This window comes from Felis catus, chromosome B3, assembly GCF_018350175.1.
Source record: "Felis catus isolate Fca126 chromosome B3, F.catus_Fca126_mat1.0, whole genome shotgun sequence".
NCBI classification, from domain to species: Eukaryota; Metazoa; Chordata; class Mammalia; order Carnivora; family Felidae; genus Felis; species Felis catus.
The window spans coordinates 136,842,239-136,869,486 of NC_058373.1; the positions used below are offsets into that span (position 1 = coordinate 136,842,239).

At 41.0% G+C, this 27,248-nt stretch overlaps 1 protein-coding gene across 1 annotated transcript in view; it reads left to right on the top strand.

The window, feature by feature from the left end:
- The first annotated feature begins 1,932 nt into the window (after nt 1-1,932).
- Nucleotides 1,933-27,248, top strand: part of PPP4R4 (protein phosphatase 4 regulatory subunit 4) — a 104,009-nt gene continuing 78,693 nt past the window's right edge. Inside the window, exons 1-2 of the mRNA XM_011283478.4 lie at nt 1,933-2,204; nt 3,609-3,682. Coding sequence (XP_011281780.3) covers nt 2,085-2,204; nt 3,609-3,682 — 194 coding nt within the window. The 5' untranslated portion in view covers nt 1,933-2,084. The remainder of the gene's footprint in view (nt 2,205-3,608; nt 3,683-27,248) is intronic.

Below are 27,248 nucleotides of genomic sequence, written 5' to 3' on the forward strand. Positions count from 1 at the left end.
TGATCCTACTTTGTTAAGAAAAAATTTCTCTTTAATGTTTATTTTTGAGAGAGACAGAGACAGAGCTTGAGCGGGGGAGGGTCAGAGGGAGACGGAGACACAGAATCTGAAACAGGCTCCAGGCTCTGAGCTGTCAGCACAGAGCCGGATGCGGGGCTCGAACCCACGGACGATGAGATCATGACCCGAGCCGAAGTCAGACGCCCAACCGACTGAGCCACCCAGGCGCCCCTCAGTGTGATACTGCTTTGCTGATATCAGATTGATATAAATTAGGACATTGGATAATACCAAAGGTTAGCATACAAAGTGGGAAAACAGAACTCTGTCTTCATGTACCACTGCTGGGATTGCGAACTGGCAAAGCCACTCTAGAAGGCAACCGGGCAGAGTGAAAACAAGCAGTGTCGACTCCATGACCTGGCAATTTCATTTCTATCTTATGCTCTATCAGGGACACGTCTAATACCATTCAGTGTTGTCTGTGGTTACAAGGAACGGCTGGCAACCTAACTGTCCATTTTAAAGGAATTGCTAAGTAAAATGAGTTAGATGTACAAACTGAATGTTGTTAGTGGTCAGGACTAATGAACTCCTAGTATACATAGATAGCCCCATGGATAAATCTCTAACACGTTATGTTGAGAAAAAAACAAGAAAAAAAGAGTTCTTAGCAGAGTATCTTTCATAATACGTAAACGAACAGTATCTCTGGAGGATATATACATATATGGCAACACATCTTAAATATAAGAGAGAGGGTGCAGGGTGCCTGGGTGGCTCAGGCAGTTAAGCATCAGGACTCTGCCCAAGTCATGATCTTGCAGGGGGTTCAAGCCCCACGTGGGGCTCTGTGCTGAGAGCTCAGAGCCCGGAGCCTGCTTCAGATTGTGTCTCCTTCTCTCTGCCCCTCTCCCACTTGTGCTGTTTGTCTCTCTCTAAAATAAATAAACATTAAAAAAAAAGAGAGAGAGGATGCATATGGGGGATAGAGAAATGGGAGTGTGGACAGGACATGGGTGGAAAATAACATAAAATTAAAAAGAGGGGATTTGCTGCTGAAGAGCCTGATCAACACAACTTTTGTCCCCCAAAGTCCAAAAAATGGCCCCGATCCCTTTCCCATGGCTTCCCATTCTTAACAGAATCAAATGCAAGCGACTCAAACGTGCCTGGCCAGAGCAGGGCCTTTCTCCATAAAGGACCTGCCTCTCTCTTCCACCCACTTTGCCAAGCAGTCGCTTCCCCTGCACTCCCAGCTTTACCTCCCACAACCAAAACACGCCCAGACTTCTATCCGAAATGGGCTTACTGTTATTTCTTTAGGAAAGTCTTACTGATCGTTTAAGATTCAGTTCGTTTCCCCACCGGCAGTCCTTTTTGGGCCGCTGCCCCACCCAAATGTTAGACTCTCCAGGACTGTATTCCCCCATCACCCCATCACCCGGGCACACCCCACGTGGTAACTGCTCATTTTGGGTACACATCCCTCCCCCAGGGCTACAGCTGAGCTAGGATGGTCTCCGAGTCCATAGTTCGCCTGCTGGAGTGGGCGATCACTCGAGTGATCACTCGAGTTACTCCATCACGTTGAACACCACAGCAGCCCACCTCCCTCTCTTTCGCGGTCGGGGTCACCAGTCCCGCCTCTCCGCTCCGGGTCCCCGCCCCCAGCCCACCTCCGCAGGCTGCAGGAGGTGGAAGGCTCTGCGCACGCGCCACGGGGCGGGGCGCGGGGAGAGGAGGGCGCAGAAGGGCGGTGGGGGCGACCACAGCTTGGCGCGGCAGTTGCGTCCGGCTCGCGAGCGCCCGGCGCCTGTGGGGGGCGGGGCCGAGGCAGGCTTGTGGCCCCTCCCCCGCCCTGGCCCCGCCCCCACAGCCCGCCCGCGCGCCCCGCCCCGCCCCCTCGCTTTGCCCGCCCCGCCCCCGGCGGCCGCGCTCCGTCTCCCGCCGCCAGCCAGCCTCCCGCCGGGCTCCCGCGGCCGAGAGCGGGAGAAAGTCCTGCTGGTGGGCGGTCGCGGGGCTGCGAGCGTCCGGCATCCCGGGGCCGCTCTGGCCCGGGCGGCGAGGGGGCCCGGCGGTCCATGCATCCGCCGCCGCCCGCCGCCGACGCGATGGATTTCAGTCAGAACAGCCTGTTCGGCTACATGGAGGACCTGCAGGAGCTCACCATCATCGAGAGGCCGGTCCGCCGGAGCCTCAAGGTGCGCACCGGGGAGGAGGAAGTGCCCGCAGGGCGCCTGGCGGCCGGCCCGCGCCCCGACCCCGTCCCGTCCCGTCCCCTTTTCCTTCCCGAGCGACCCGGGACCCTTTCGGAGTCGGGCTGGCCCCTCAGTCCTCCTCCAGTCGCCGTGTCACCCTAAACCGGCCCCTGCCGGCGCCCGTGCTTCGACGCAGCCCCGGTTCTCCCAGCTCGGACCTCAATCCCCGAGGGACTGGCCCCTCGCACGCACTGCACTCCCCAGCCCCCCGCCCCGGACCCCTTTCCCAAGCCGCCCCAGGAACGGCCGGCCCAGCGGTGTCCCCCGAGCCGCCCCTCTAGGACAGCCTTGGCCCCTCATCCTTCCGCCCTGCGGGAGCTGCCCCTCCAGCCGCCTCCTGGTCCCCTCCTGAGTGGCGCCCCCCACCTGTCCCCGTCCCAGTCCTCAGTCATCACAGCTCCTGCCCCCCCTCCCTGAGACACCCCGGATCCCGCTCGCCCCTTCCTCCATCCGAGCAAGCTCGGTCGCCTGTGCCCCCAAGTCAGCCAGGCCTCCCTTCACCTCCCACCCAGCACCCATGCTGGAGTCGTCCTGCTACCGATCTTCAGAGCCCTCTCGACCCTTGGCCCCCATCCTGAGTCACTGCGCGTCCTTTCTTCCCAGCCCCTCCGGGACTCCAGCTGGGACCCTGATCCCCACCTGCCTTTAGGGAGTCAGCCTTCAGTTTTCTCCCCCACCCCGCAGAGTCATCTTGGTCCCAGCCTCCAACCCTCGCTGCTGGCAGACCTACTTTACGGACCACCCCCTCCCCCAGCCGTCCTCTCAATAGCTCCCTTTAGCTCCTCTCGCTCCCACCTGCCGCAATATCGCGAATCTTTGATTTCCTTCCAGCCCCGGAGTTTATTCCCTTCCCCCACTCCACGTTTCGTCTTTTTTCATACTCACTCGGCTGCAGTTTGCATCCATTCCCCCTTTGAGCATTTTGTGGGGTGGAAAATGCTGGAGAAACCGCCTTGGGGTATTAGAGATTAAAAGTATGTATAGATATGCATATAAAATCGAGTTCTAAACTCGATTAAACTCAATTAAACAGCAGTGTTCTAAAGCCACAATGTAATTCTCAAGCTTCAGTCTAGAAGAGTTTAAAAAAAGAAAAAACAACGACAGAAAAAACAAAAACAACCTCAAACTCCACCACCCAAACCCAACAATTCAAGAAAATTAGAGACCTCTGTGGTTGAGGTCGGCATGTAGAGTCCTTGATTAGTTTTCAGTGATAATGTTTAATTGTGAAACTTTTTCGTTCGTCTCTACTCATGTGGGGTTCCCGGAGGGTCACTGGGGGGGCGAGACTGATCCATGTTTGTGTGCATAATTTGTATTTTATTTGTATTTTACGCTTGACAGACACCCGAAGAAATAGAAAGACTGACAGTCGATGAAGACCTCAGTGATATTGAAAGGGCTGTTTATCTGCTCAGGTATTTCCCGAAGTCTTTCTGTGAAATTGTTGCGGTTTCCCTGTGGCTGCGTGGATGAATGCCGTTGTGAAATGTCAGGTTCCAGGTTCTGTTCAGATTTACTTGAACAGGGTACTTTGGCATGTGTAGCACTTGATTATGTTACACGGTTTTGGTATGGACTTAACGCATTTGAGAACTGAGATCAAATAAGACAACCAACTCACAGAATATTCCTTGGAGCAGGAGGAATAGAACAGCCAAGGGTTTGAATTTGATCTCATCCTATTTTCTGGCTTTGGTTGTTCTCCCACAGATCCACTAAGTTTAGATGAGACTTAAAGAATGTCCAGTGATTAATTTTAAGTTACCCATAGAGTAGGACTGTGATGTGCTATTTGCTGCATAGAACCCCCCCTTCCCCCCCTCCCCCCATAGGGTAGTTCAATTGGTTGCTAAGGATATCTTGTTTTATATTACTTTTGCTATGTAAGCTTTGTCATTTTGTCTGAAAGATTTTAAAATGTAATTGAGCCTACTCTCATTTAAGTTTAATCTCACAAACTCTGCAGAATTGCTCAATGCAAATGGTTATTAGAAATATTTACCAAATTTCAACTGTTTCAAACACTTTGGATTTAGCTTCCTAAAAGCTAATGCAGTGAACATGAATGAATTTAGCTGTGAAAATACTTCAGAAGCAGAAATTTTCCTAAGGTAGTTCGTGTCCATTTGTTTTAAAACTTTTCTTTAACTTGCAGTGACATGTTTTCCCCTTTGGCAAGTGAGTTTTCACTTCTGTTTTTTAGAATCAGATTTTGAAACCTGGTGTTATTTACCTGCCCAGATATTTATCATCCTTGTTTCCTTAGCTTAGGTCAGCTTTGCCAGTTTCAGGTGCTGGCAAGTTTCCCGTTCTCCTTTCTAATTTATAGGTCATGTGTCTGGTCCCATGTTACTCAGTGGAGGATCCTGTTTAAAAAAAAAAAAAAAATCCCTCCCTATGACTTTCATTCTCTTAATTATTCTTTAGCCTTTTCATGGCCTCTTGGGTTTCTGCACTCAGAATTGTAGCGTGCTTACAATTTAGACGTTCTCTCTAATAATTCTATCACTTGAAAATCTTTCTGGATATTAGACCTTATGTTGGTGTTATTTCCCCTCTTTTGGTGATCTTTGGTAGCCTGCTGTCATTATTTTTCCCTATTTATTTAAAAGAAAACTTTCATTTATGTATGAGTTAACTATGTGTTTTTGGTGTTTACACAGAATAATTCCATGTTTAACCTTTTTTTTGATACTTGATTGTGTTATAGTTGAAGTACTTTATTCCTTAGTAATTAACATGTCCAATATGGTGAACAACAGTTGTAAACTTCTGCCTTTTCCCGCGGTTTTTTTGTTTAGAGTAGGTAGACAATCGAGGAGACTTTGCATAAGTATCTGTTAACATATAGCAGTTAATGATTTGTAATAATTTCCTACTTCTCTCCTACGGAATTCTCTTTCGCATAACTTCTGGCTCACATTAAGAAACGGACAGCCTTGCTCTACTTACTTGTGACAGCAGATACCTTACTCTAGATATCAATGACAAGGCTTCTTTTTTAGGAGCACGTACTTGTACTTGTTTTCTATGTTGCTTTTATTGTTTGTTAGTGAACCGCGGTGTCTTAAGTTGTCTGTATTTCTTAGGCACAGAACGTAAGTTTCATCCAGTTCTGGAATTTACAAAGCCCTTTAGAGACAGATGGGTCCTCTCATTCTTAGACAAAGTTTTATTTTTTTTTATTTTTTTATTTTATTTTATTTTTTAAAAAATTTTTTTTTCAACGTTTATTTATTTTTGGGACAGAGAGAGACAGAGCATGAACGGGGGAGGGGCAGAGAGAGAGGGAGACACAGAATTGGAAACAGGCTCCAGGCTCTGAGCCATCAGCCCAGAGCCCGACGCGGGGCTCGAACTCACGGACCGCGAGATCGTGACCTGGCTGAAGTCGGACGCTTAACCGACTGCGCCACCCAGGCGCCCCATTAGACAAAGTTTTAAAAGAGATCTGATGTCTCCTTTAGTTTCTTGTGGCTCATCTACCTTGAAGGAGGTTTGCAAGGTGACTCGGAAGGCGAACACAGGTTTGGTTGTGTGTAGGTTCTCCCTCCGACTTCTTCTTGGATTCCTACGGCCTTACCACCCCCTGGGGGAAAGTGGGATTTCACCTTTAGGACAGCTTCTGAAGGAATAACCGCACACTGCCTGAAAGGTTTCTTTCTTCCCTAGGATTCAGGGGAGGGTGTGGGATTGTGTTATAGATAAGTTCTGTTACAGCCTCATCTGCTTATGTTGAGCCTTTTATTTTTTCATCGTACTTTCCAGTGGTATAGAACCTCCTACCGAGACCTGTTTTTTTTTGTTTTTTCTTTGATTTTCAGCTTTATTTTCGAGTACTTTACCCTTTGTATTGGATCTTTAATATCCAGATTTTTTTTCCTCCCTCTCCGTCTTTGAATATCAGATTTGTTTCTTCAGCTCTCTTATTTTGTATATTAAAACTGTTTTGGAATATTATGTTACATTAGAATTCAGACAAGTTTGTTTGCATCACACAAGCTGTGTATCCGTGGAGGTTCTGGTAGCATTGGGATTGAATCTAATATCTGAAACATTATATACAGAGGACTGTCATCCAGTGAAAAACAAATCACACTGTTCATTATCTTACCCTAAAATATGTTAGATCGATTGTTAATGCAGTTTTCGTAATTAAGTTTAGAACATTACGGTATTTGAAGACATGACACAGATGAATTTCTGGTTTTGCATAAATACGATGCTGATCCATCCATCTGTGGCATTTAGTGCTGAAGCAAAACAGCTTTCCTAATTGTCACAGCTTGTGGCTTAGTCAAAATCCTATCACATCATCTTTTTCCTGTTCTCTGTCTTCTTCATGATTTTGGCATATATTTTAGAAACGTACTTGAAATATGTGAATAATTTTGCTAGAGAAGAGCCCTAAGTTAGTACACTGTGCTTTCATTTGGTAAATCTTTACTTAAATACCTCTAATTGCCTCCAGATCAGTTCTAGACCCTTAAACTTGGCAGAAGTGGCTCCCTCTTAGCTGTGCAATGTGATGTTCCACCAGGCCCTTGACTTTTTTTTTTAATGGCTTGATTGAGACGCAGTTCATTTGCCCTACAGTTCACCCATGTCAAGTGTGCAGTTCAGTGGATTTTAGTGTTTTCACAGAGTTGTGCAGCCTTCACCTCAATCAGCTATAGAACATTTTTATCATCCCCCAAAGAAACAACTATACCTCTTTGCAGTCACTCCCCGCTTCTTCCCCCCCCCCCCCCTTTCCCGCCTTTGGGAATCACTAGTCTACTTCCTGTCTCTATGGATTTGCCTCTTCTGGACATGTCATGTAATTACACAGTATGTGGCCTTTTGTGACCAGCCTCTTTGACCGAGCGTAATGTTTTCAAGGTTCATCCATGTTGTAGCGCGTATCAGAGCTTGCTTTCTTTCTGTTGCCAAGTAGTATTGTATCGTGTGGGTGTATCACCTTTTGCTTGTTCATTCATCGGTTGATGGACACTTGGGTGGTTTCCACTCAGTCCTTTACTTTTTGAAACAGTCCTGCCTCTTCGCTGTTACTCATAGTCATCATCTTCGTCCTTACCTCTGCTTGTCCCTGTCCTGCGGTACCTTTCATTATACCGGTTCAACATTTTCCATCCCCAGGATCCAGCTGTGATCTTGCCTCTAACGGAGAGCCTTTATTGACTGCTGAAACCAAGTGGAGCCCAGGCTTCTGTGAGCTCCCTTATCACTTATTGATGGCCTCCCTCAAGCGGGTAATTAATCACTACATTGTATTCCTTAGCCTGTGTGTGTGAACATTTTCTTTCATTGTAAGCTCCCAGAGGGCAAGCCGTCTTTTATGTTGTTGCTGTTTCATTCTTTCTGGTTCTGTGCTGTGATATAAACATATACGTCTTCATAAAGTGTATTTATTTATTTTAAGTTGACCAAAATGCCAGATGAGTTAAACAACTTCTGATTTTTTTTTTGTATTGTGGACGGTAGAATCAGACAGATTTAGATTATAGCTTATTCTACTGTTTATTATCTGTTTGACCAGGAACACATTTTGTGGTCTCGTTTTTTTATCTGTAAATTGGAAATGGCAATTCCTGTTTCCTAAGGTTGTGTAATGTGGGGAGCGCTGATACAGACTAGGTACCCATTTAATGTTAATTTCCTTCTGTTAATTTCCCAGTCCTTACTTCCTTGTTACGTAGGTTCTCAAGGTACATTTCAAACTTTTAAGAAAGGATAACAATATTAATTTTGCCATCCAATAGTTTAGTAAAGTATCTGGCAAGTAAAGTATGTCGACTGAAGTTTGTGATAGATACCTGTTAACTTCCTTTACTAATAGGATTTATCAGAAACCAGGACCTTCACAAATTCTAATTAAACATTTTTAAACTGAGTGATAAGGTCGAATTCTAATTAAACATTTTTAAACTGAGTGATAAGGTGAGCCTGTTTTACAGATTTATATTTTTGTACCAAATGACTCTATCTTAAGCAATGTTTGCTCTTAACGCTATGCATAAATTATATTGATTGGTTAATGTACCTAACCTCACTTTTATGTGGCTGCTTTTCCAGTCACTTTACACTGTGAGTTTTAAAACATTTTGCACTTTGCCTTCCAGGGACAGTCACCTAAAGTGTGCGTCTTTAATTAGGAAATTTTCCCCTTCCTAATCACCACCCCCCACCTTTTTTTATTTTTTAAAGGAGTAAGTGCTCCCCCTAGTGATATCTCAGAGGAGATTTCTGCCGCCAAATCTAGAAATTAACAAAAGAACCAAAGTGCTGTAAACTCTGGCTACCGCTGATCGCATGTGGGAACTCTCCCATTCAAGACCAGAACAGGACAGCAGTAGGATAGGGGGGGAAGAACTTCAGTGATGAGCTTGGCTATGGCTAGGGTTTGACTGTTTTATCTTTAATTTTTTTTAACGTTTATTTATTTTTGAGAGAGAGAAAGAGAAAGAGAGAGTGGGAGCAAGGGAGGGGCAGAGAGAGAGGGAGACACAGAATCCGAAGCAGGCTCCAGGCTCTGAGCTGTCAGCACAGAGCCCGAAACGGGGCTCAAACCCATGAGCTGTAAGAGCATGACCTGAGCTGAAGTCAGAAACTTAACCAACTGAGCCTCCCAAGTGTCCCTGGTTGTTTTATCTTTCAAAATACCTATCCTGTTGGCTGTGCAAATGTGAAAAGTTGTGTGAAGAACTCCTTTGTGTGTCCTTATTTCTAAGATCTTCTACATCCCCAGACTTCTTTCATCTTCACTATTAATTTCTTTTTTGGATGCCTTTCTGCGTTTTAGTACTGTTTCAGTGAGGTGGGTGTTGAAGGGTTGTGTGTGTACATTGAGAGAGACTGTGTGTGTATATGTGCGGTGGGCACCTGAATGTCTAGTTTGCTTGCCCAGTTTTCTTGAGTGATGTACAGAAGAGCCTTTTTAATACCTCACAATTGGAGTAGACTGTTGGCTAGCTAATCCAAAAAAAAATTGGTCAACCTGGGGACTCATCAATATGGTGCCTACGTTCAACGTTTTCTTTTAGGGAAAAAAAATTCGAATTTGTTTACCAGTCTTTTGTTGTATGTCTACTGCCTTTTCTTTGAGTATAGGTCTGATTACAGTTCAGGGTCTACATTTATCTATCTATCTATCTATCTATCTATCTATTTATCTATCTATCCGCCTAGCCATCCATCCATCCATCCATCCATCCAAATTAGTTAGCATATGGTGCAACAATGATTTCGGGGTAGATTCCTTAATTCCCCTTACCCATTTAGCCCATCCCCCCTCCCACACCCCCTCCAGCAACTCTCTGTTTGTTCTCTATATTTAAGAGTCTCTTATGTTTTGTCCCCTTCCTTGTTTTTATGTTATTTTGTTTCCCTTCCCTTATGTTCATCTGTTTTGTCTCTTAAATTCCCCATATGAGTGAAGTCATCTGATTTTTGTCTTTCTCTGACTAATTTCACTTAGCATAATGCCCTCCAGTTCCATCCACGTAGTTGTAAATGACAAGATTTCCTTCTTTTTGATTGCTGAGTAATACTCCATTGTATATATATACCACATCTTCTTTATGCATTCATCCACCGATGGACATTTGGGCTCTTTCCACACTTTGGCTATTGTTGATAGTGCTGCTATAAACATGGGGGTGCATGTGCCCCTTTGAAACAGCACACCTGTACAGGATCTGCTTTTTTGTGTAGATTACCCCCATAATGCACTTAAAATGTCAAGTTTATGTTTCTTTAAAGCTGAGTGAGAATTCAAAAAGTTGGCTTATGAAGAATTTTGAAAGCATGGTTCTAGATTTTTGTGATTTTCTACTCATCTTCTGCAAGGTGTCTTATTCTTTCTATTTCAATAGCAATTTTCTTTGGGAACTTACCTTTATTGAGTGTTGCTAAAAGTTACCATTTAGCTTTCATAGAAATGACTCTTTCGGCATTGTATTTTTATGCAACATTTAATTAAATTATGTAATTGCAATGGCAAGTGAAATTGGGATAAACTGATCTGAGAACAAATGCAATGTAGGTGACTCTTGGTTACAACTCAATCAGACGAGCAGAAGCCTGTGAGCATTCTAGAAAGCAGCCTATTAGCCGTGAGCTTTCAGCCTGCCTTTGACAAGGAAGTGGAGAGTGTTGTTTCGTTGGGAAAATCTTTAACACCATGCTGAGAGAGACACTATCCTTTTCCAAAGCTGGCACTGTGATCACCTTGTTTTGTCCTTGGATACCCAGGCCGTTCCCCTTGTTTCTGCATTCAGTTTGGCCGATGGTCTGGTCTGTTATTCCTTCACTTTTGTATACAAAAAAAAAAAAAAAAATTAGTGAGCTAGGAATCTCAGTTAAAGAAGTACTTTTTCATAGGCATTTTTTTTTTTTGTTTTTTAAAACATGAAAAAAAATTTTTTTAATTTTTTTTATTTTTGAGAGACAGAAAGCAGGAGCTAGGGAGGGGCAGAGAGAAGGAGACACAGAATCCTAAGCAGGCTCCAGGCTGTGAGCTGTCAGCACAGAGCCCGACGTGGAGCTTGAACCCATGAACTGTGAGATCATGATCTGAGCCGAAGTCTGAGGCTTAACTGACTAAGCCACCCATGTGCCCCTTGTTTTTTAAAACAAACTTTTTGGACATCTGCAGAAATATGCACATATCATAAATATGTAACTTGTTGAATTTTCACAAGTGAACACACCCATGTAACCAGCACACAGATTAATAGAACATAATCTATCATATTAGCCTCCCTTGTACGCCTGCCAATTTCCTCATATTTCCTGCAAAGAGTAACTACCATCCCTTTAAAAGAATGTATTTTTTTAAGTTTCTTTATTTATTTTGAGAGAGAGAGAGAGAGAGAGAGAGAGAGAGAACGAACACCGGCAGGGGAGAGGCAGAGAGAGAGAGAGAGAGAGAGGGAGACAGAGGATCCAAAGTGGGCTCTGTGCTGACAGCAGAGAGCCTGATGTTTATAGTATGTAAATTTTCTAGCATTTTGATTAAGAACTGCCTGCTTAATAGCCTGAAGAGGTTTCTGTTTTCCTGTGCATGATTTACATATGCCATTGAACACCTTTCTTTCCTTACAAGAGTGTTTCTGTAAGTTTTTCTAGTTAGTCCTTATGCTACTAGACTGTTTGGTTAGAAGGTCTTCTAGAAGTACCACCTTCACTTGGTGCCCTTTTAGTGATTCCAAGAGGTCCCATTAAAAAAAAAATTGTGCAAATAATCATCCTCTGTGAAGGTGATGCTCAAATGACTTCTGCATAGAAATAGGAAGCATCTTTACTTCCATGTTTTGGGATAGAGGGATCAGTGTTTCACATATCAAGAGAGGTATATAATGGATTCCAGCTAAATATATGTCTTACATTATTGCTTAGGCCACATTAGTCCTTGGCAAACCTTGAATTCCCTGTTTTGGAAAAGTACTGGGTCACTGAATATAAGGGGTTTGGTGATTATTTCCATCTCCTTTTCCTTGTCTTTTGTCGTGAGAATAACAGTGGCATCTACTCTTTTTTTTTTTCCTATTTACTGAAGCTTCAGAGGGCTCTCTCTGTGACATCAGTCGAAAGCAGAAGGCTCTCATGGGAACTGTAGAAAAAGCTTTAAAAAAAGTAAACTATTGTCATCAATGTAAAAGTGACCCACATCATGTCATGGGGAAGATCTGGAACTGGCTAACGTGATTATGCAAGATTTGGGCCGTGTTTATCTTGTGAAGTAGAGGCCGAGATACTAACAATGGAAAAGATTTGTAACGTAACTAATAGTTACTTGAGAATAAGTCTTAGGAGTTTAAGTTAAAACATACAGAATATTTATTGAGTCTTTGTTATACATTAGGCATCACCTGGGGAATGAATGACATTATACCAGCAGATACTTGTGTTCAGGGAAGTACTCGTTTAAGGAAGCAAATGCATTTTTCTTAGAGTTCAGTAGAAGATAGAGGTCATCCCCAGTTAATAAGTATGTTGGGTGTCGAGAAGGCGGGACATTATGTCAGAAATAGTTTATAGTGTCAGACCAGATTTATTCTTGGAAGTTGGGGCTCACTCATTTACTTACTGAGAGACCTCGGGCAAATTGCTTAGCTTCTCTGAGTCCAAGCCTCCTATTCTAAAATGGGAATAATAATACCTACGCTGTAGGATTGTTAAGGTTAGAGGAGATGTATGTAGAAGGCACAATGCTTGGCACAGAGTGGTGTTTAGGAAAGGGTAGTTGCTGGTGGTCTCTTTTTAAAAAATTTGTTTTTAATATTTATTTTTGAGAGAGAGAGAGACAGTGTGAGCAGGGAGGGGCAGAGAGAGAGGGAGACACAGAATCTGAAGCAGGCTCCAGGCTCCGAGCTGTCAGCACAGAGTCCGACGTGGGGCTCGAACTCACGGAGTGTAAGATCATGACCTGAGCCGAAGTGGGACGCTTAACCGACTGAGCCACCTGGGCGCCCCAACCATTGATCTGCTTTACAATGTAGACATATGTTTTCATATCTTTTGGATAAATGCCTAAACACGGGATGCTGGGTTATATGGTGAATGCATGTATTTCCATTTTTATAGTTTTTTGAGGTATAATTGATTGCCAATAAACTACACATATTTTAACTGTACAATTTAGTGAATTTTGATACACACACATATATGACAAATATATAACTATGTATGTATAAAAGAAAGTAACTTTGTGTCCCTTTTTAATACCCTCTCCCTTTCCTCTGATCCTCTCTCCCACTCTAGGCAACCACTGATCGACTTTGTGTCACTATGGCTTAGTTTGCAGTTTTTAGAATTTTATAGAAATGTATCAGAATATCTGTTTTTTTTGGTCTGGCTTCTTTTGCTCAGCTTAATTATTGAAGTTCATGTATAATGTTGCATGTGTCAATAGTTTATTTCGGTTTATTATTGATAATTACTCCCATTTTAAGAAGATAACCTATTTTGCTTCTCTGTTCATCCACTGATGGACACTTGGGTAATTTCCAGGTTTTGGTTACCACAGACTTAAGTGGCTGTGACATTCACGTACAAATCTTTGGTGGACGTGTGCTTTCCTCCTCTGGGATACAGCTAGGAGAGCAATGGCTGGGTCATGTAATAGGTACATACTTATGTTTTTAAGAAACTGCTAACCTGTTTCCAAAACACTAATTTAACATTTCCAGGCAGAGTATGACAGCCTTTTTAGTTCCAAGGTATTTAGTGGTATTTCTAGTGGTCCAATGTGATGATATTTCATTGTATATTGGATTTCCCAATAATTTGGGATTTGGATTTCCCAAATGACCAGTGGACATTGAACATCTTTACGTGAGCTTATAAGCCAGCCATATGTCTTGTTTGGTAAAGTATCTGTTCAAAGCTTTTGCCCATTTGTTGGATATATGTTTTGGAGACATTTTTTCCTAGTCTGTGGTTTTTTAAATTTTTGTAAAAAGTATTTTTTAAAGAGGAAAGTGTTTTTTTTTTTTTTGCTTTGTTGTGGCCTAATTTGATGAGGTCTAATTTATTGATTTCTTTCCCCTTTATAATTGGTATTTTTTTTGTGTTCTGTTTAAGAGATCTTTGCCAAGTTCTAGCTCATGAAGATTTTTTCTTTCGTTTTCTTTTAGCAGTATTAAGGTGTTAGCTCCTAATTTTAAGTCTGTGATCTATTTCCAGATAAATTTTCCAGATGGTTGAGGTTAATTTGTTTGCACATGGCTATAACGTGCAATAGAAAGGGCCAATTTGCTATTGTTAAAAATAAGGGGATGTGGCATCTGTGTTTGTGGCCGTATTCAAGTCGCTTGGGTTCTTCGGGCACCGCTTCCCCCTCTCCCCTTCAATAACATAATGGGTTGGGCCTGACAGAATTGAAGGCTCCATCCTGCTTTAGCCGAGTAGCCTCAATTCTTAGATACAGGGAAGTTGTTGAATCCCAGTTTATTATTTCATCCACTAGGTGGTGCTAATGGGCATCCCTGTAGGGCAGAAACTCCTTGAAGAGGTGAACAGTTTCACAGCTTTTTTTTTTTTTTTAAGTTTATTTATTTTGAGAGGGAGACAGCGAAAGAACGAGTGGGGGAAGGGCAGAGAGGGGGAGAGAGAATCCCAAGCAGGCTCCAGCTGACAGTGTGGAGCCCGACCGGGCCGAGGCGGGGCTCTAACTCACAATCTGGGAGATCATGACCTGAGCTGAAATCAAGAGCTGGGTGCTTAACCGACTGAGCCACCCAGGCACCCCCATTTTCACAGCTTTAAAAAAAAAAAAAAGGTAATTTGTAAAGTAAATGGCCATGATTCAGAAAGTACCTGTGTTTCATTAAGGATTGGATGCAATAATATTACAATTAAAAAATACTGTTCATTTTGCGGGACTAAAAAATATCAGAAAATATTTTTTCTCTAAAGAGTTTTGCACACTGTAGATTTGGTTTGAGTATGTTTTGGGCAGGATGAGAGTTATGTGTTCACATACGAAAAATCAGACTGAGAAGTCTGGCTGACTTAGAATTGTCCTATAAATTCTCTTGTAATAAGTTTATAAACTATATTTATTTAGAAATTCTCTTGGTAATAAAATTATAAACTATATTTGCTTGAAAAGTGGATGGTCTTAAGAGGGAAAGGATTCACAAAAGTCCACAGCCTGGGCTTGTTGGCGAGAGGACACTTCTCCTTGCTGCTTGGATAATGGTGGGGAGGAGGAGGATAGGAGGGTAGTTTACGTGTGGATGGTGTATATGTATACCTCACATGATTTTCCAGTTATTTGGGGGATTTTACCAGATACCTTTCTGTTAGGGGTTTCTAGTTTAATTCTGTAGTGGTCACAGAACGTACTGTGTTTGACTTCAGTTCTTTCACATTTGCTGAGATTTGTTTTATGGCCCAGAAAATGGTTGATCTTGGCGAATATTTCATATGCACTTGAAAAGCATGTGTGTTCTGCTGTTCGGTGTGATGTTCTGTAAATGTGAATTCGGTCAGGTTGCTTGATTATATTTTTCAGGTCTTCTGTATCTCTAAAGTTATTTTCTATCCACTCGTTCTAGTGATCACAAAGAGTAGAGTACTGAAGTCTCCACAAAGGTGGATTTGTCTCTTCTTTCAAATGTATCAGTTTTACTAGTATTTTGATTTCTGCAGTTAGGTGCATATACAGTTAGGGTTGTTACGTTTTCTTGGTGATTTTACTCCTTTATAGTTATGTCATATTTGTCTTTATCCCTAGAAATAGAACTTGAAGTGTACTTTATCTGATATTAATGTACTTGAGCTTTCTTTTGGTTCGTGTTTACACGGTGTATCATTTCCTGCCCTTTTGCTTTTTAAAAAAATATACTTTGGGGGAATTACTTTAAGTTTTCAGAAAAGTCACAAAAATAGTTCAGAGAATTCCAGCATACGTTTCACCAGTTTCCTCTAAAAGTAATATCTTACATAACCTTAGTATATTTGTCAAAACTAAGAAATTAACAGTGGTACATCGCCATTAATGGGACTATAGACTTATTTGGATTTTACCAGTTCTTTTACTGATGTCCCTTTACTCTAGGATACCACATTGCATGTAGTTGTCATAAGTCCTTAGTCTCCTCTTGGCTTCGACACTGCCCTAGTCTTCCTTTTCTTTTTAAGATCTTGATAGGTTTGAAGAGTGCTGGTCAGGTATATTGTAGCATGTCCTTCAAGTTGTATTTGTCAGACGTTTTTCTCATCATTAGATTGAGGTTATGGGCTTGGGAAGAATACCATAGAGGTGAAATACCTTATCCCATCATTTCAAGGGGTACATGCTATTAACACGATTTATCACCAGTGATGATAGTCTTGATCGCTTGGTTAAAGTAGTATCTGTCAGGTCCCTCCCCTGTAGGAGTGGTGAGAGAGGACCTCTGAGCCTGGTTCTTGATCTCATGGGGGGAAGGCATTCAGTCTCTTGCCATTAAGTATGATGTGAGTATTCCTAATTTGCTGACAGTTTTTATTACGAATAGGTGGTGAATCTTGTCAAATACTATTTTTTCTGAGTCTCTTCATATGACATATGGCTTTTCTAACATTTTTTTTATTATGCTAAAGTACATTGATCAATATTCAAATGATGAACCAACCTTGCATTCTTGGGATGAAATCTACTTGGTCATGATGTAAATATTTCTGGGCCCTGTTTGCTGGTATATTTTTGAGGATTTTTGCTTCTAGAATGTAATGAGAGATACTGATCTGTAGTTTTCTTTCTTTGTAACATCTTTTCCCAGTTTTGGTTTTAGGAGAATGCTCATGAAATGACTTGGGAAGTGGTTTCCTATTTTCTGGAAGAGATTGTATAGAATTGGTATTATTTCTCCTTTAAATGTTAAAAAAAAAATTTTTTTTTAAGTAAACTCTACCCCATCTTTTGCCCTTAAATGTTAGGTAGAATTCACCAGGGAAACCCACCTGAGCCTGAGATTTTCTCTTTTGAAAGGTTTTTAACTAAAAATGCAGTTATTTAATAGATAATAGGTCTATTTGAGTTATCTATTTCTTCTTGAGTAGGTTTTGGTAGTTTTTGTCTTTCAAATTCTTAACTGTATTTTATCTAAATTATTGAATTTATGGGCATTGAATTATGCTATGCTAGTATTCTCTTTTAATGTTTGTGGGCTCTGTACTGATGTCTTATTTTATTCCTAATATTGATAATTTGTGTTTTCTTGCTTTTGTTTATTTAACTTTTTTCTTGTTTACATTTGAGGTTTATCAATTTTAATGATATTAAAAATTTTTTTTTTAATGTTTCTTTATATTTCAAGAGAGAGAGAGACGGAGACAGAGTGTGAGTTGGGGGAGGGCAGAGAGAGAGGGAGACACAGAGTCTGAAGCAGATTCTAGGCTCTGAGCTGTCAGCCCAGAGCCCAACTTGGGGCTCGAACTCAACGAGCTGTGAGATCGTGACCTAAACTGAAATCAAGAGTTGGACACTTAACTGAGACACGCAGGTGCCCTGATCTTCTGTTTTATTTTCTTAATTTTTGTTATTTTATTTTATTTTATTTTATTTTACTTTATTTATTTTATTTTATTATTTTTTTAAGTCTTTCCTGATGCCCATGATCCATCTTTTTTTTTTTATTTTAAAATTATGTTTTTAATGTTTATTTTTGAGAGAGAAAGAGAGAGAGGGAGAGCACAAGTGGAGAAGGGGCAGAGAAAGAAGGAGACACAGAATCCAAAGCAGGCTCCAGGCTCTGAGCTGTCAGCACAGAGTCCGACGAGGGGCTCGAACTCAGACACCAGGACCTGAGCTGAAATCGGACGCTCAACCAACTGAGCCACCTAGCCGCCCTTGCTTCTGTTTTAATACTTGGATTTTAATGCTGTATATTTCCTTCTAGGCACTGCTGTAGCTGCCTAGCTATACAATTTTGATATTTTGTGTCTTCACTGTCATTTAGTTGAAATAAAGAAATTCTCTCAAGACTTCTTTGGCTTATGAGTCATTTAGAAGTGTGTTGTTTGAGTTCCAAATATTGGGAGGTTTTCCAGGTATCTTTTGGTTACCGACTTCTCATTTAGTTTCATTACGGTTTGTGAATGTACTTTGATTTCTGTGACCACCTCCTTCCCGACGACAGCTCTGATTTCATTTCCTACTCCCTTCTTTGCTTGGTGTGTTAAACACACCAGGTACACACCTACCTTAGGGATTTTCCACTTGCTTTCCTTCTGATTTTAAAATGTTTTCCTCAGATATCTGCACTGCTAGGCCTACTATTTCCTTCACATCTTTACTCATACGTGGGTTGGTTGTTTATCTCAGATACATGGCACCATCATCTGCTTAATGTCACAGGTTAAAAACCTGGGAATATCCTCAATTTTTCCTGTTCCTCATCTCTGATATTTAAGAGATTTAATCTTCCTCTTACAAAATAGAAATATTCACAAGATTTCTGTAGTTTTCTGACATACATATTAAAAAAAGCCCCACATTTGTTTATTCAAGATGGTTCTCAAATACTGGATTAGTAGAAACCTGCCGAAGGGTCAGAATTCCAGTTTTTGTTATTTCTTTTGGTACATTAGTGGGTAAATAGATGTGGCCTTTTTTTTTTTTTTTTTTCTCTTTCCCCCTCCTTCTCCTTCAGGAGAAATTCTCAATGTTCTAAAACAGCATATATTTTATTATTTCAGCTCTGGTTTCTTATTTATTGTATAGAAATATATATATATATATATACACAGACACACACATATATATATAGAAATATATATATGTATATATGTATATATATATAAAATTAGCCAACACTAGTTTTGTTTCTTTTTATTAGGCAGTGAGAGCTATAAAACTTGTGTTTTTCTTTTAATCCTGGTTGCTAAGAAACGGCGCAGCTTCTAGCCAGCTGTGTGACCTTGAGAACATCATTTAGCTTCTATTCTCTTAGTGAAGTGAGGGAGATGTACTTACTAGTCATGCTGTTAAGACCCTTTCTTGTGCTGTGACTGTATACTTAATCTAGTGCTCACTGCAGTTACCAATTTACCTCCATTTTTCGACTCCGTCAAAAATATTTACTTATCTTTAGTTTAAAAAAAGCTCAAGGTATGCTAGTCAGCTCTGATTCTTTTGACTCGTATTTAAAAAATATATTAGAGTGTTCAATATGGCACGTTTAAATGTGTGCTTCTTTAAAATCCTTTTGTGCAGGTAAACAGTTATAAATTACAATGACTTGTTATTTCATCAGATCGTTATTTTGTGGTAAAAATCATTACATACTCTGCTTTAAAAAGTCCATTATACTGCTTGTGTCTTGATGATTCCCACATACATACATAGCATGTGGACCTACTTTATGGACAACATATTAAAATACTTTAGGTAAGCTCTATATCATTATTTACTCCTATATATGAGTAAATTGACTCACATGTATCCATATTTACTCATTCAATTACGTGTGGTATAATTATATTTCCTTAGACAGTATTTTTCTTCCCTTTATTTTTAATTTTTAAAAAATTAATTTAGTTTGAGAGATACAGAGTACGAGTGGGGAGGGGGAGAGAGAGGGGGAGTATCCCAAGTGGCCTGTGCGCTGTCAGGGTAGAGCCCGATTCAGGGCTCGAACTCACAAACCGTTGAGATCGTGATCTGAGCTGAAAACCCAGGAGTCGGATGCTTAACCCACTGAACCACCCAGGTGCCCCTACAATATTTTTCTTTTAAAATACCTAGAGGACTGGTAATTCATACATTTCTAGAAGGAATGATAGGAATGTCTACATTAATTCTTTAAGGGACAGCAGGGAGAAAATTGACTTTGTTTCTCTCTCTTAAAGGAGAAAATATATACATGAAATTAACTTAAATTAATAGTTATTGAGGAACTCATAAGAAATCCTGTAGGAGCAATAGTTTTGGTTTTGTTTTATTTATTTATTTATTTTAATTTTATTTTTTATTTTTTAAAATTTACATCCAAATTAGTTAGCATATAGTGCAACAATGATTTCAGGAGTAGATTCTGTAATGCCCCTTCCCCATTTAGCCCATCCCCCCTCCCACAACCCCTCCCATAACTCTCAGTTTGTTCTCCATATTTATGAGTCGCTTCTTTTTTGTCCCCCTCCCTGTTTTTATATTATTTTTGTTTTCCTTCCCTTATGTTCATCTGTTTTGTCTCTTAAAGTCCTCATATGAGTGAAGTCATATGATATTTGTCTTTCTTTGACTAATTTCACTTAGCATAATACCCTCCGGTTCCATGCACGTAGTTGCAAATGGCAAGATTTCATTCTTTTTGATTGCTGAGTAATACTCCATTGTATATATATATACCACATCTTCTTTAGCCATTCATCCTCGAGGGACATTTGGGCTCTTTCCATACTTTGGCTATTGTTGAAAGTGCTGCTGTAAACATGGGGGTGCATGTTTCCCTTCAAAACAGCACATCTGTGTCCCGTGGATAAATGCCTAGTAGTGCAATTGCTGGGTGGTAGGGTAGTTCTATTTTTAGCTTTTTGAGGACCCTCCATACTGTTTTCCAGAGTGGCCGCACCAGCTTGCATTCCCACCAACAATGCAAAAGAGATCCTCTTTCTCCACTTCCTTGCCAACATCTGTTGTTGCCTGAGTTGTCAATGTGAGCCATTCTGACGGGGTAAGGTGGTGTCTCATTGTGGTTTTGATTTGTATTTCCCTGATGATGTGTGATGTTGAGCATTTTTTCAAGTGTCAGTTGGCCATCTGGATGTCTTCTTTGGAGAAGTGTCTATTCATGTCTTTTGCCCACTTCACTGGATGATTTGTTTTTTGGATGTTGAGTTTGATAAGTTCTTTGTAGGTTTTGGATACTAACCCTTCATCTGATATGTCATTTGCAAATATCTTCTCCTATTCTGCTGTCGGTTGCCTTTTAGTTTTGCTGATTGTTTCCTTCGCTGTGCAGAAGCTTTTTATTTTGATGAGGTCCCAGTAGTTTATTTTTGCTTTTGTTTCCCTTGCCTCTGGAGACGTGTTGAGTAAGAAGTTGCTGCGGCCAAGATCAAAGAGGTTTTTGCCTGCTTTCTCCTCAAGGATTTTGATGGCTTCCTGTCTTACATTTAGGTCTTTCATCCATTTTGAGTTTATTCTTGTGTGTGGGGTAAGAAAGTGGTCCAGGTTCATTCTTCTGCATGTCGCTGTCCAGTTTTCCCAGCACCACTTGCTGAAGAGACTGTCTTTATTCCATTGGATATTCTTTCCTGCTTTGTCAAAGATTAGTTGGTCATATGTTTGTGGCTCCGTTTCTGGGTTCTCTATTCTGTTCCATTGATCTGAGTGTCTGTTCTTGTGCCAGTACCATACTGTCTTGATGGTTACAGCTTTGTAGTATAGCTTGAAGTCTGGGATTGTGATGCCTCCTGCTTTGGTTTTCTTTTTCAAGATTGCTTTGGCTATTTGGGTTCCATACAAATTTTCTTTTCTGGGTTCTTTTCTGGTTCCATACAAATTTTGGGATTATTTGTTCTAGCTCTGTGAAGAATGCTGGTGTTATTTTGATAGGGGTTGCATTGAATATGTAGATTGCTTTGGGTAGTATTGACATTTTAACATCCTTTCTTGGTAAAAACCCTCAAGAAAGTAGGGATAGGAGGAGCATATGTTGAGATCATAAAAGCCATATATGAACGACCCAACTCTAATATCATCTTCAATAGGGAAAAACTGACAGCTTTCCCCCTAAGGTCAGGAACAAGACAGGGATGTCCACTCTCGCCACTGTTAATTCAACATAGTATTGGAAGTCTTAGCCTCTGCAGTCAGACAGCACAAAGAAATAAAAGGCATCCAAATCGGCCAGGAGGAGGTCAAACTTTCACTCTTCGCAGATGAGATGATACTCTATATGGAAAACCCAAAAGATTCCACCAAAAAACTGCTAGAATTGTTGTTTTATTTAAATTAGATTCTTGCTTTATAGAGATACTGTCCTGACCCTGACAGTGATACCTGGTTGACTTGAACGTCTTCCATAGTCTTTATAGATGTTGCTTTCTTGATTGTCACAGTGTGAGGAGGTGAATTATGTTTCCACAGATTTGGAAATTATGTCCTGGGGGTGATCACTGCTTTCTTTAGGCCCTCTTCACTCCAACATACTCCATTCAGTCCTATCATTAGCATTAGAGAAAAGGCAGCATTTCAGGCAGCTTTTGCATATTGATTTTGGGTGGACTGAGGAGCTTTTAAATTTTATAACTGACTTGTTTGTGTTACATTTCCTCCAATTTGGTGCCTCATTTGCTGTAATATCAGCCAAATGAGCCAACAGGAACCCCTGTATATTGTTAGGGACTCTCTTTCCAGGTCATATTATCCACCCCTAGATTTCCGTGATCCTCTCCATGACGTAATTTCCAAATCTGTGGCTGTAGCCTTGGGCTTTTCATGTGAACTATAGGCCGGGTCTCTTTGCTGAGTGTGTCCACTAGGATGTCTCTTCCAGAATGGCCTGCTGGCTTTTCAAACTCAGCATGCCCCAAACTGAATTCATCACCTTTTATCTGAATGTGCCTTCTCTTGTTACTGGAGCCTGACCATCCTTTTAAATCATACTGGAGGGAAACCTGGGAATGATTTTGTACTCTTCCTCAGCAATTGGTTTTGTCTCAAGTCCTGTTGATCTTATTTCTGCAAGAAGCCATTTCTTCTTTTTCCACTCTAATTTAGCTACACAGAATCAGAGTGCTTGGTTTTTATTGTTTTCTTTCTACTTCCAGAGCACGGTGACTGGCAAATCGTAAGTGTTCGGTACATCTTTATAAATAAACGATTGAATGAATCCCATCTAGCAGGGAACCTTTGAATATACTGTTCCCTCTACTCTCCCTTTTACCTATTTCTACCCACTTTTGGGGTCTCAGCTCTTCAGGGAAGCTCCCCCTTGGCCTCCAAGTTAAGTGATGTTCCCAATAGTACTCTGTACTGTTCCTTCATAGATCTTGACACAGTTGAGATGATTGAATTGATTGTTGTTTACTACTTGTCTTCTCTGACTGCGAAGCTCTAATAAGGCAAGGGCCGTGTCTCCTATACCCACCATATGCCTGTCAGGGCTTTGTTCACTGTCCAGTATATAATAAGCACTTAACGTTCGCTGTCTGTGGCGAGGCAGAAAGCGTCATTAGGTGATGTTGGAGAATCCGGAACCAGCAGGTCCTGATTATAAGTACTTCCTGAATTATTGAGCATATCAGTCCTCCTGTGTTCTATAGGTTAAGGAATCAGGTCTCTTCCCCTTCCTGTGATGGCTGCTTATCATCTTTTCTTCCTGTAGGTGCCAGGGATTTGGCCTGCTTTTGTCTCGTTTTACTATTCTGTTTTCCCTCTCGGGTTTCTTGCTTACTGGGTTGGCAGCTATATAAACCAGCTGGTTCTCCGCTATCCCTTCTCCCCTGCTCTGTCCTGTTATGTTTATATATTCCTTAAAAGTATTTTTAAAAAGATTTTTACTACTCTGTTAATGGAGAAGTAGAAAGACCGATTAAAAAATAATTAGTGAGATTACATTGTTCCCAGAAGTCTTTCAAGTTTGTGTAGTTATTCCTGAACTCCTATTTTGCATACCTTTCAACGCATCTGCTATAGCTTATTTATTTAGGGCAGACCTTTGTAATCTGTCCTCTGTGGAGCAATCATTTTCTACTGTTTTTTTTTTTTTTTAACATGACCCATAGTAAGAAATAGATTTTAAATTTGTGACCTGGCATGTATACACGTTTTTGTGTGTGTATGTATTAATATATACACATATGTGTGTGCGTGTGTGTGTATATATATATATATATATATATATATATATATATAAAACTGAACATAAATTTTAATATTTATGTATAATAAAATAAAAACATATCAAAGTTAATGTCATATATAGTCTCGATCTAGTTAATAATTGCCCCTTAATAAGTTCTTTCCCCACCAAGACAAGTAAGGATAATGCTCATCTTGTAAACTGTGTGAGATCGGATGTGGGGTGTGAGGGAGAAGGGGAAGCGAATGTAATCCCAAGATGTATACCTGGCGAGTCAGACGGCTGTTTGTCCCTCTGTTGGTAGACCAAGGGGAAGGGAACTCTGTTGATACATGAAGCTGGAGAGCCACTCAAAAGGAAGTACTCTCTGTAGAACTGGTAGGACTTGGTTCAATCAAAAGAGCAGTTTGTCTCTTCTTCGCACTGAACACGCACCTTTGCAGGCTCTGTTGATGTGACATTGTGATAGTAAAAGAGAGTGGAAATTGTCAGTTAAAGAATTTATTGTAACATGAGTATTGCTCGGTAAACCACGTGACTTTTTCTCTTGCAGCATTATCAACTTGGAGACATTTTTAGGCTGACGGGTTAGCCCCTTCTTATGATGTGACGTTATCCTGGGTCTAGCAGCCATAGGTTAGGTTTGGGCTTAGAAGTTGTAGGTTGGAATCTGACCTGGCTCTAATCTTCAGTAGTTGGTTGACTTTGGGTAGGTTGCTTCCCATCCACGGCCACTCCCTCCCCCCCCCCCCGCCCCGGCCTCAGTTTTCCTCATTTGTAAAGTAAGGATAGAAATATATTGCTCCTACATCGTGAAGATTATTGTGATTATGTGAAGTGTCTTGCCTGGCACATAGTAGATCCTTAAAAGTTAATTTTACTTTCACTCTTTGTCTGGCGCTATTAAAAAATACAATATGTTTCTATGATTCTAAGCATAATGACTAAGCAAGGTTGAATGGTTCCCTAACTATATAAACCTTTTAGATTGATACTTTGAAGGTATAACATTATTAAGGATTCAATTTTATGGTGCTAACATATGAAAATATGCCACATTTGGAAGATTACTGATATTGTGGGCTGGTATTGTGCATCTTTTGCTTTAGATTCCTGAGTCATCTTTGTCTTAAAAGAAGGTTTTGTCTTTCTTGGAAGTTTAATTCCCTGAGCTGATCATTTAATTTATTTTGCTGTATTCCTTGAAACAAATTGTTAAATGATTTACTTTGGGTAAAGAAATAATTAAATGTCAACTACGTGAAGTTTACTTTTCATTGCAAACTCAAAACAAGGCCTGTAAGGCATGTGCTTCCTTGTTACAAATTCAAACACATTATCGACAGCTTCTGTGTTATATTTTTGAGTTTGAAATGAGAGCTGCTAGGATTAGGATCACAGACTGTGTATATACAAACCATTTAAGATCCTACATGAAGTTTAACAGCAGCGAAGCTAGAGTTTCCGATTAATTTCCTCTAGTAGTGACTGCTCGTGTTATGTCATCAGCTTTTGGGTAGCTTCCCTTCCTTCCCCTCTCCCTTTCTCCAGTGGTTTAGGATCAAATACACAGTGAGGGTTGGCCAGCTAGGAAAAGAGATAGGAGTTTTTGCTATATTGTCAGAATGCTTAGTGTGTGCATCTGTCTTCCTCATTAGATTTTGAGCCCTTAGAAGGTTGAGGCAAGGTGGTATTGTCAGTCTCCGGATCTCTTCTAAACATGTGGCTCTATTCTTTGTGGAAGAGTATGGGTTTATTTTTCTTTCTTTCTTTTTCTTTTTGTACACGTTTATTCATTTTTGAGAGCCAGAGACAGAGTGTAAGCAGCGGAGGGACAGAGAGAGAGGGAGACACAGAATCCGAAGCAGGCTCCAGGCTCTGAGCTGTTAGCGCAGAGCCCGACGCAGGGCTCAAACCCACGAACCGTCATATCATGACCCGAGTAGAAGTCAGACACCTAACTGACTGAGCCACCCAGGTGCCCCAGGGCATGTGTTTCTTAAACTAGCACAGGTAGTCTTATTTTTGGAGACCCAAGATAATGTTCATGAAAGTGGTTTGGGCAATACAATATATTAAGAATTTCTGGACGTTTTTTTTTTTTTTTTCTATAATGGTGAGGAAATACATTTTTTTCAAACTTTATTTTCTCCTATATAACATAAAATCTGTGGGAGATAAGCTTAGGAAACCCCTGGGCTTACACCAGTGGGTTGATAAGACATAAAGAAATATAAAGTCATAAAATGCTTACACCTGAGTTTAGGTAAACCAGATTGGCACCCCAATAATAGGGGGGTGCAAAGGCACCCCATGAATAGGGACATGCAAAGGTGCCAGGATTAGGGAGGTGCAATGGCACTCCAAAATAGAGGGGTTGCAGAGCCCCTAAAATAGGGAGAGGCAAAGGCCTAAAATATAAATGGCACAAAGGTGCCCAATACATAGGTATATGAAATAAACAAGATTAGATATTCAAGATGGAGGTACCCCCAATTTAGTACTAAAGCAGAAAAGCTGCTTTTACAGGAGAATAGGGCCAGGTTAGGTAAATTGGTGAATTGGAGTATGGACCACTGTGCTGCAGGCAAAGCAGCCCAGAGTGGAGATGGTAAATGAAAGAAAAGTTGCCTTATCAACCCTGAGGTTACTCCTCATATCTGTCTCATCCTCTAGGCTAGCTAAGATAAACAGAAGTGCTGCCTCATGTCTGCTCTTTTTTTTTTTAATTTTATTTTTTATTTTTTAAAATTTACATCCAAATTAGTTAGCATATAGTGCGACAGTGATTTCAGGAGTAGATTCCTTAGTGCCCTTTACCCATTTAGCCCATCCCCCTTCCCACAACCCCTCCCATAACCCTCAATTTGTTTTCCATATTTATGAGTCTCTTCTGTTGTGTCCCCCTCCCTGTTTTTATATTATACTTATCTTTCTCTGACTGACCTTACCCTTCAGTTCCATCCACGTAGTTGCAAATGGCAAGATTTCATTCTTTTTGATTGCCAACTAATACTCCAGTGTGTGTGTGTGTGTGTGTGTGTGTGTGTGTGTGTGTGTGTATACACACACCACATTTTCTTTATCCATTCATCCATCGGTGGACATTTGGGCTCTTTCCATACTTTGGCTATTGTTGATAGTGCTGCTGTAAACATGGGGGTGCCTGTGTCCCTTCGAAACAGCACACCTGTATCCTGTGGATAAATGCCTAGTAGTGCAATTGCTGGGTCGTAGGGTAGTTCTAGTTTTAGTTTTTTGAGGAATCTCCATACTGTTTTCCAGAGTGGCTGCACCAGCTTGCATTGCCATGGTCCTTTTTTTGATTTCCCACAAATGATCACTCTGTTTCCCTCCAGCATCATCGAGGATCAGTTTTTTTTTGAAATCATATGTTTTAAAAAGCATTACACAACCTAGTTATACAGTTTCTCTAGTAATTCTCCACAGCTTAGGGGCAGGAATGGGACGGAGAACACGGATGGATGAGTTTGGTATTGGCTGGAGGCACAGGTTGGAAGAGAGAGGCAGTGTTGTGCGTGGGTTTTGGAGTTGTACAGTCTGGGTAACTCTGTGCGGTAATCTTTCTAAATCCTACTGACCTCATCTATAAAATGGAGCTAATAAAAGTACCTAATCGACCTCATGAGATTGCGAGAGTTAAATAATACGACTGCGG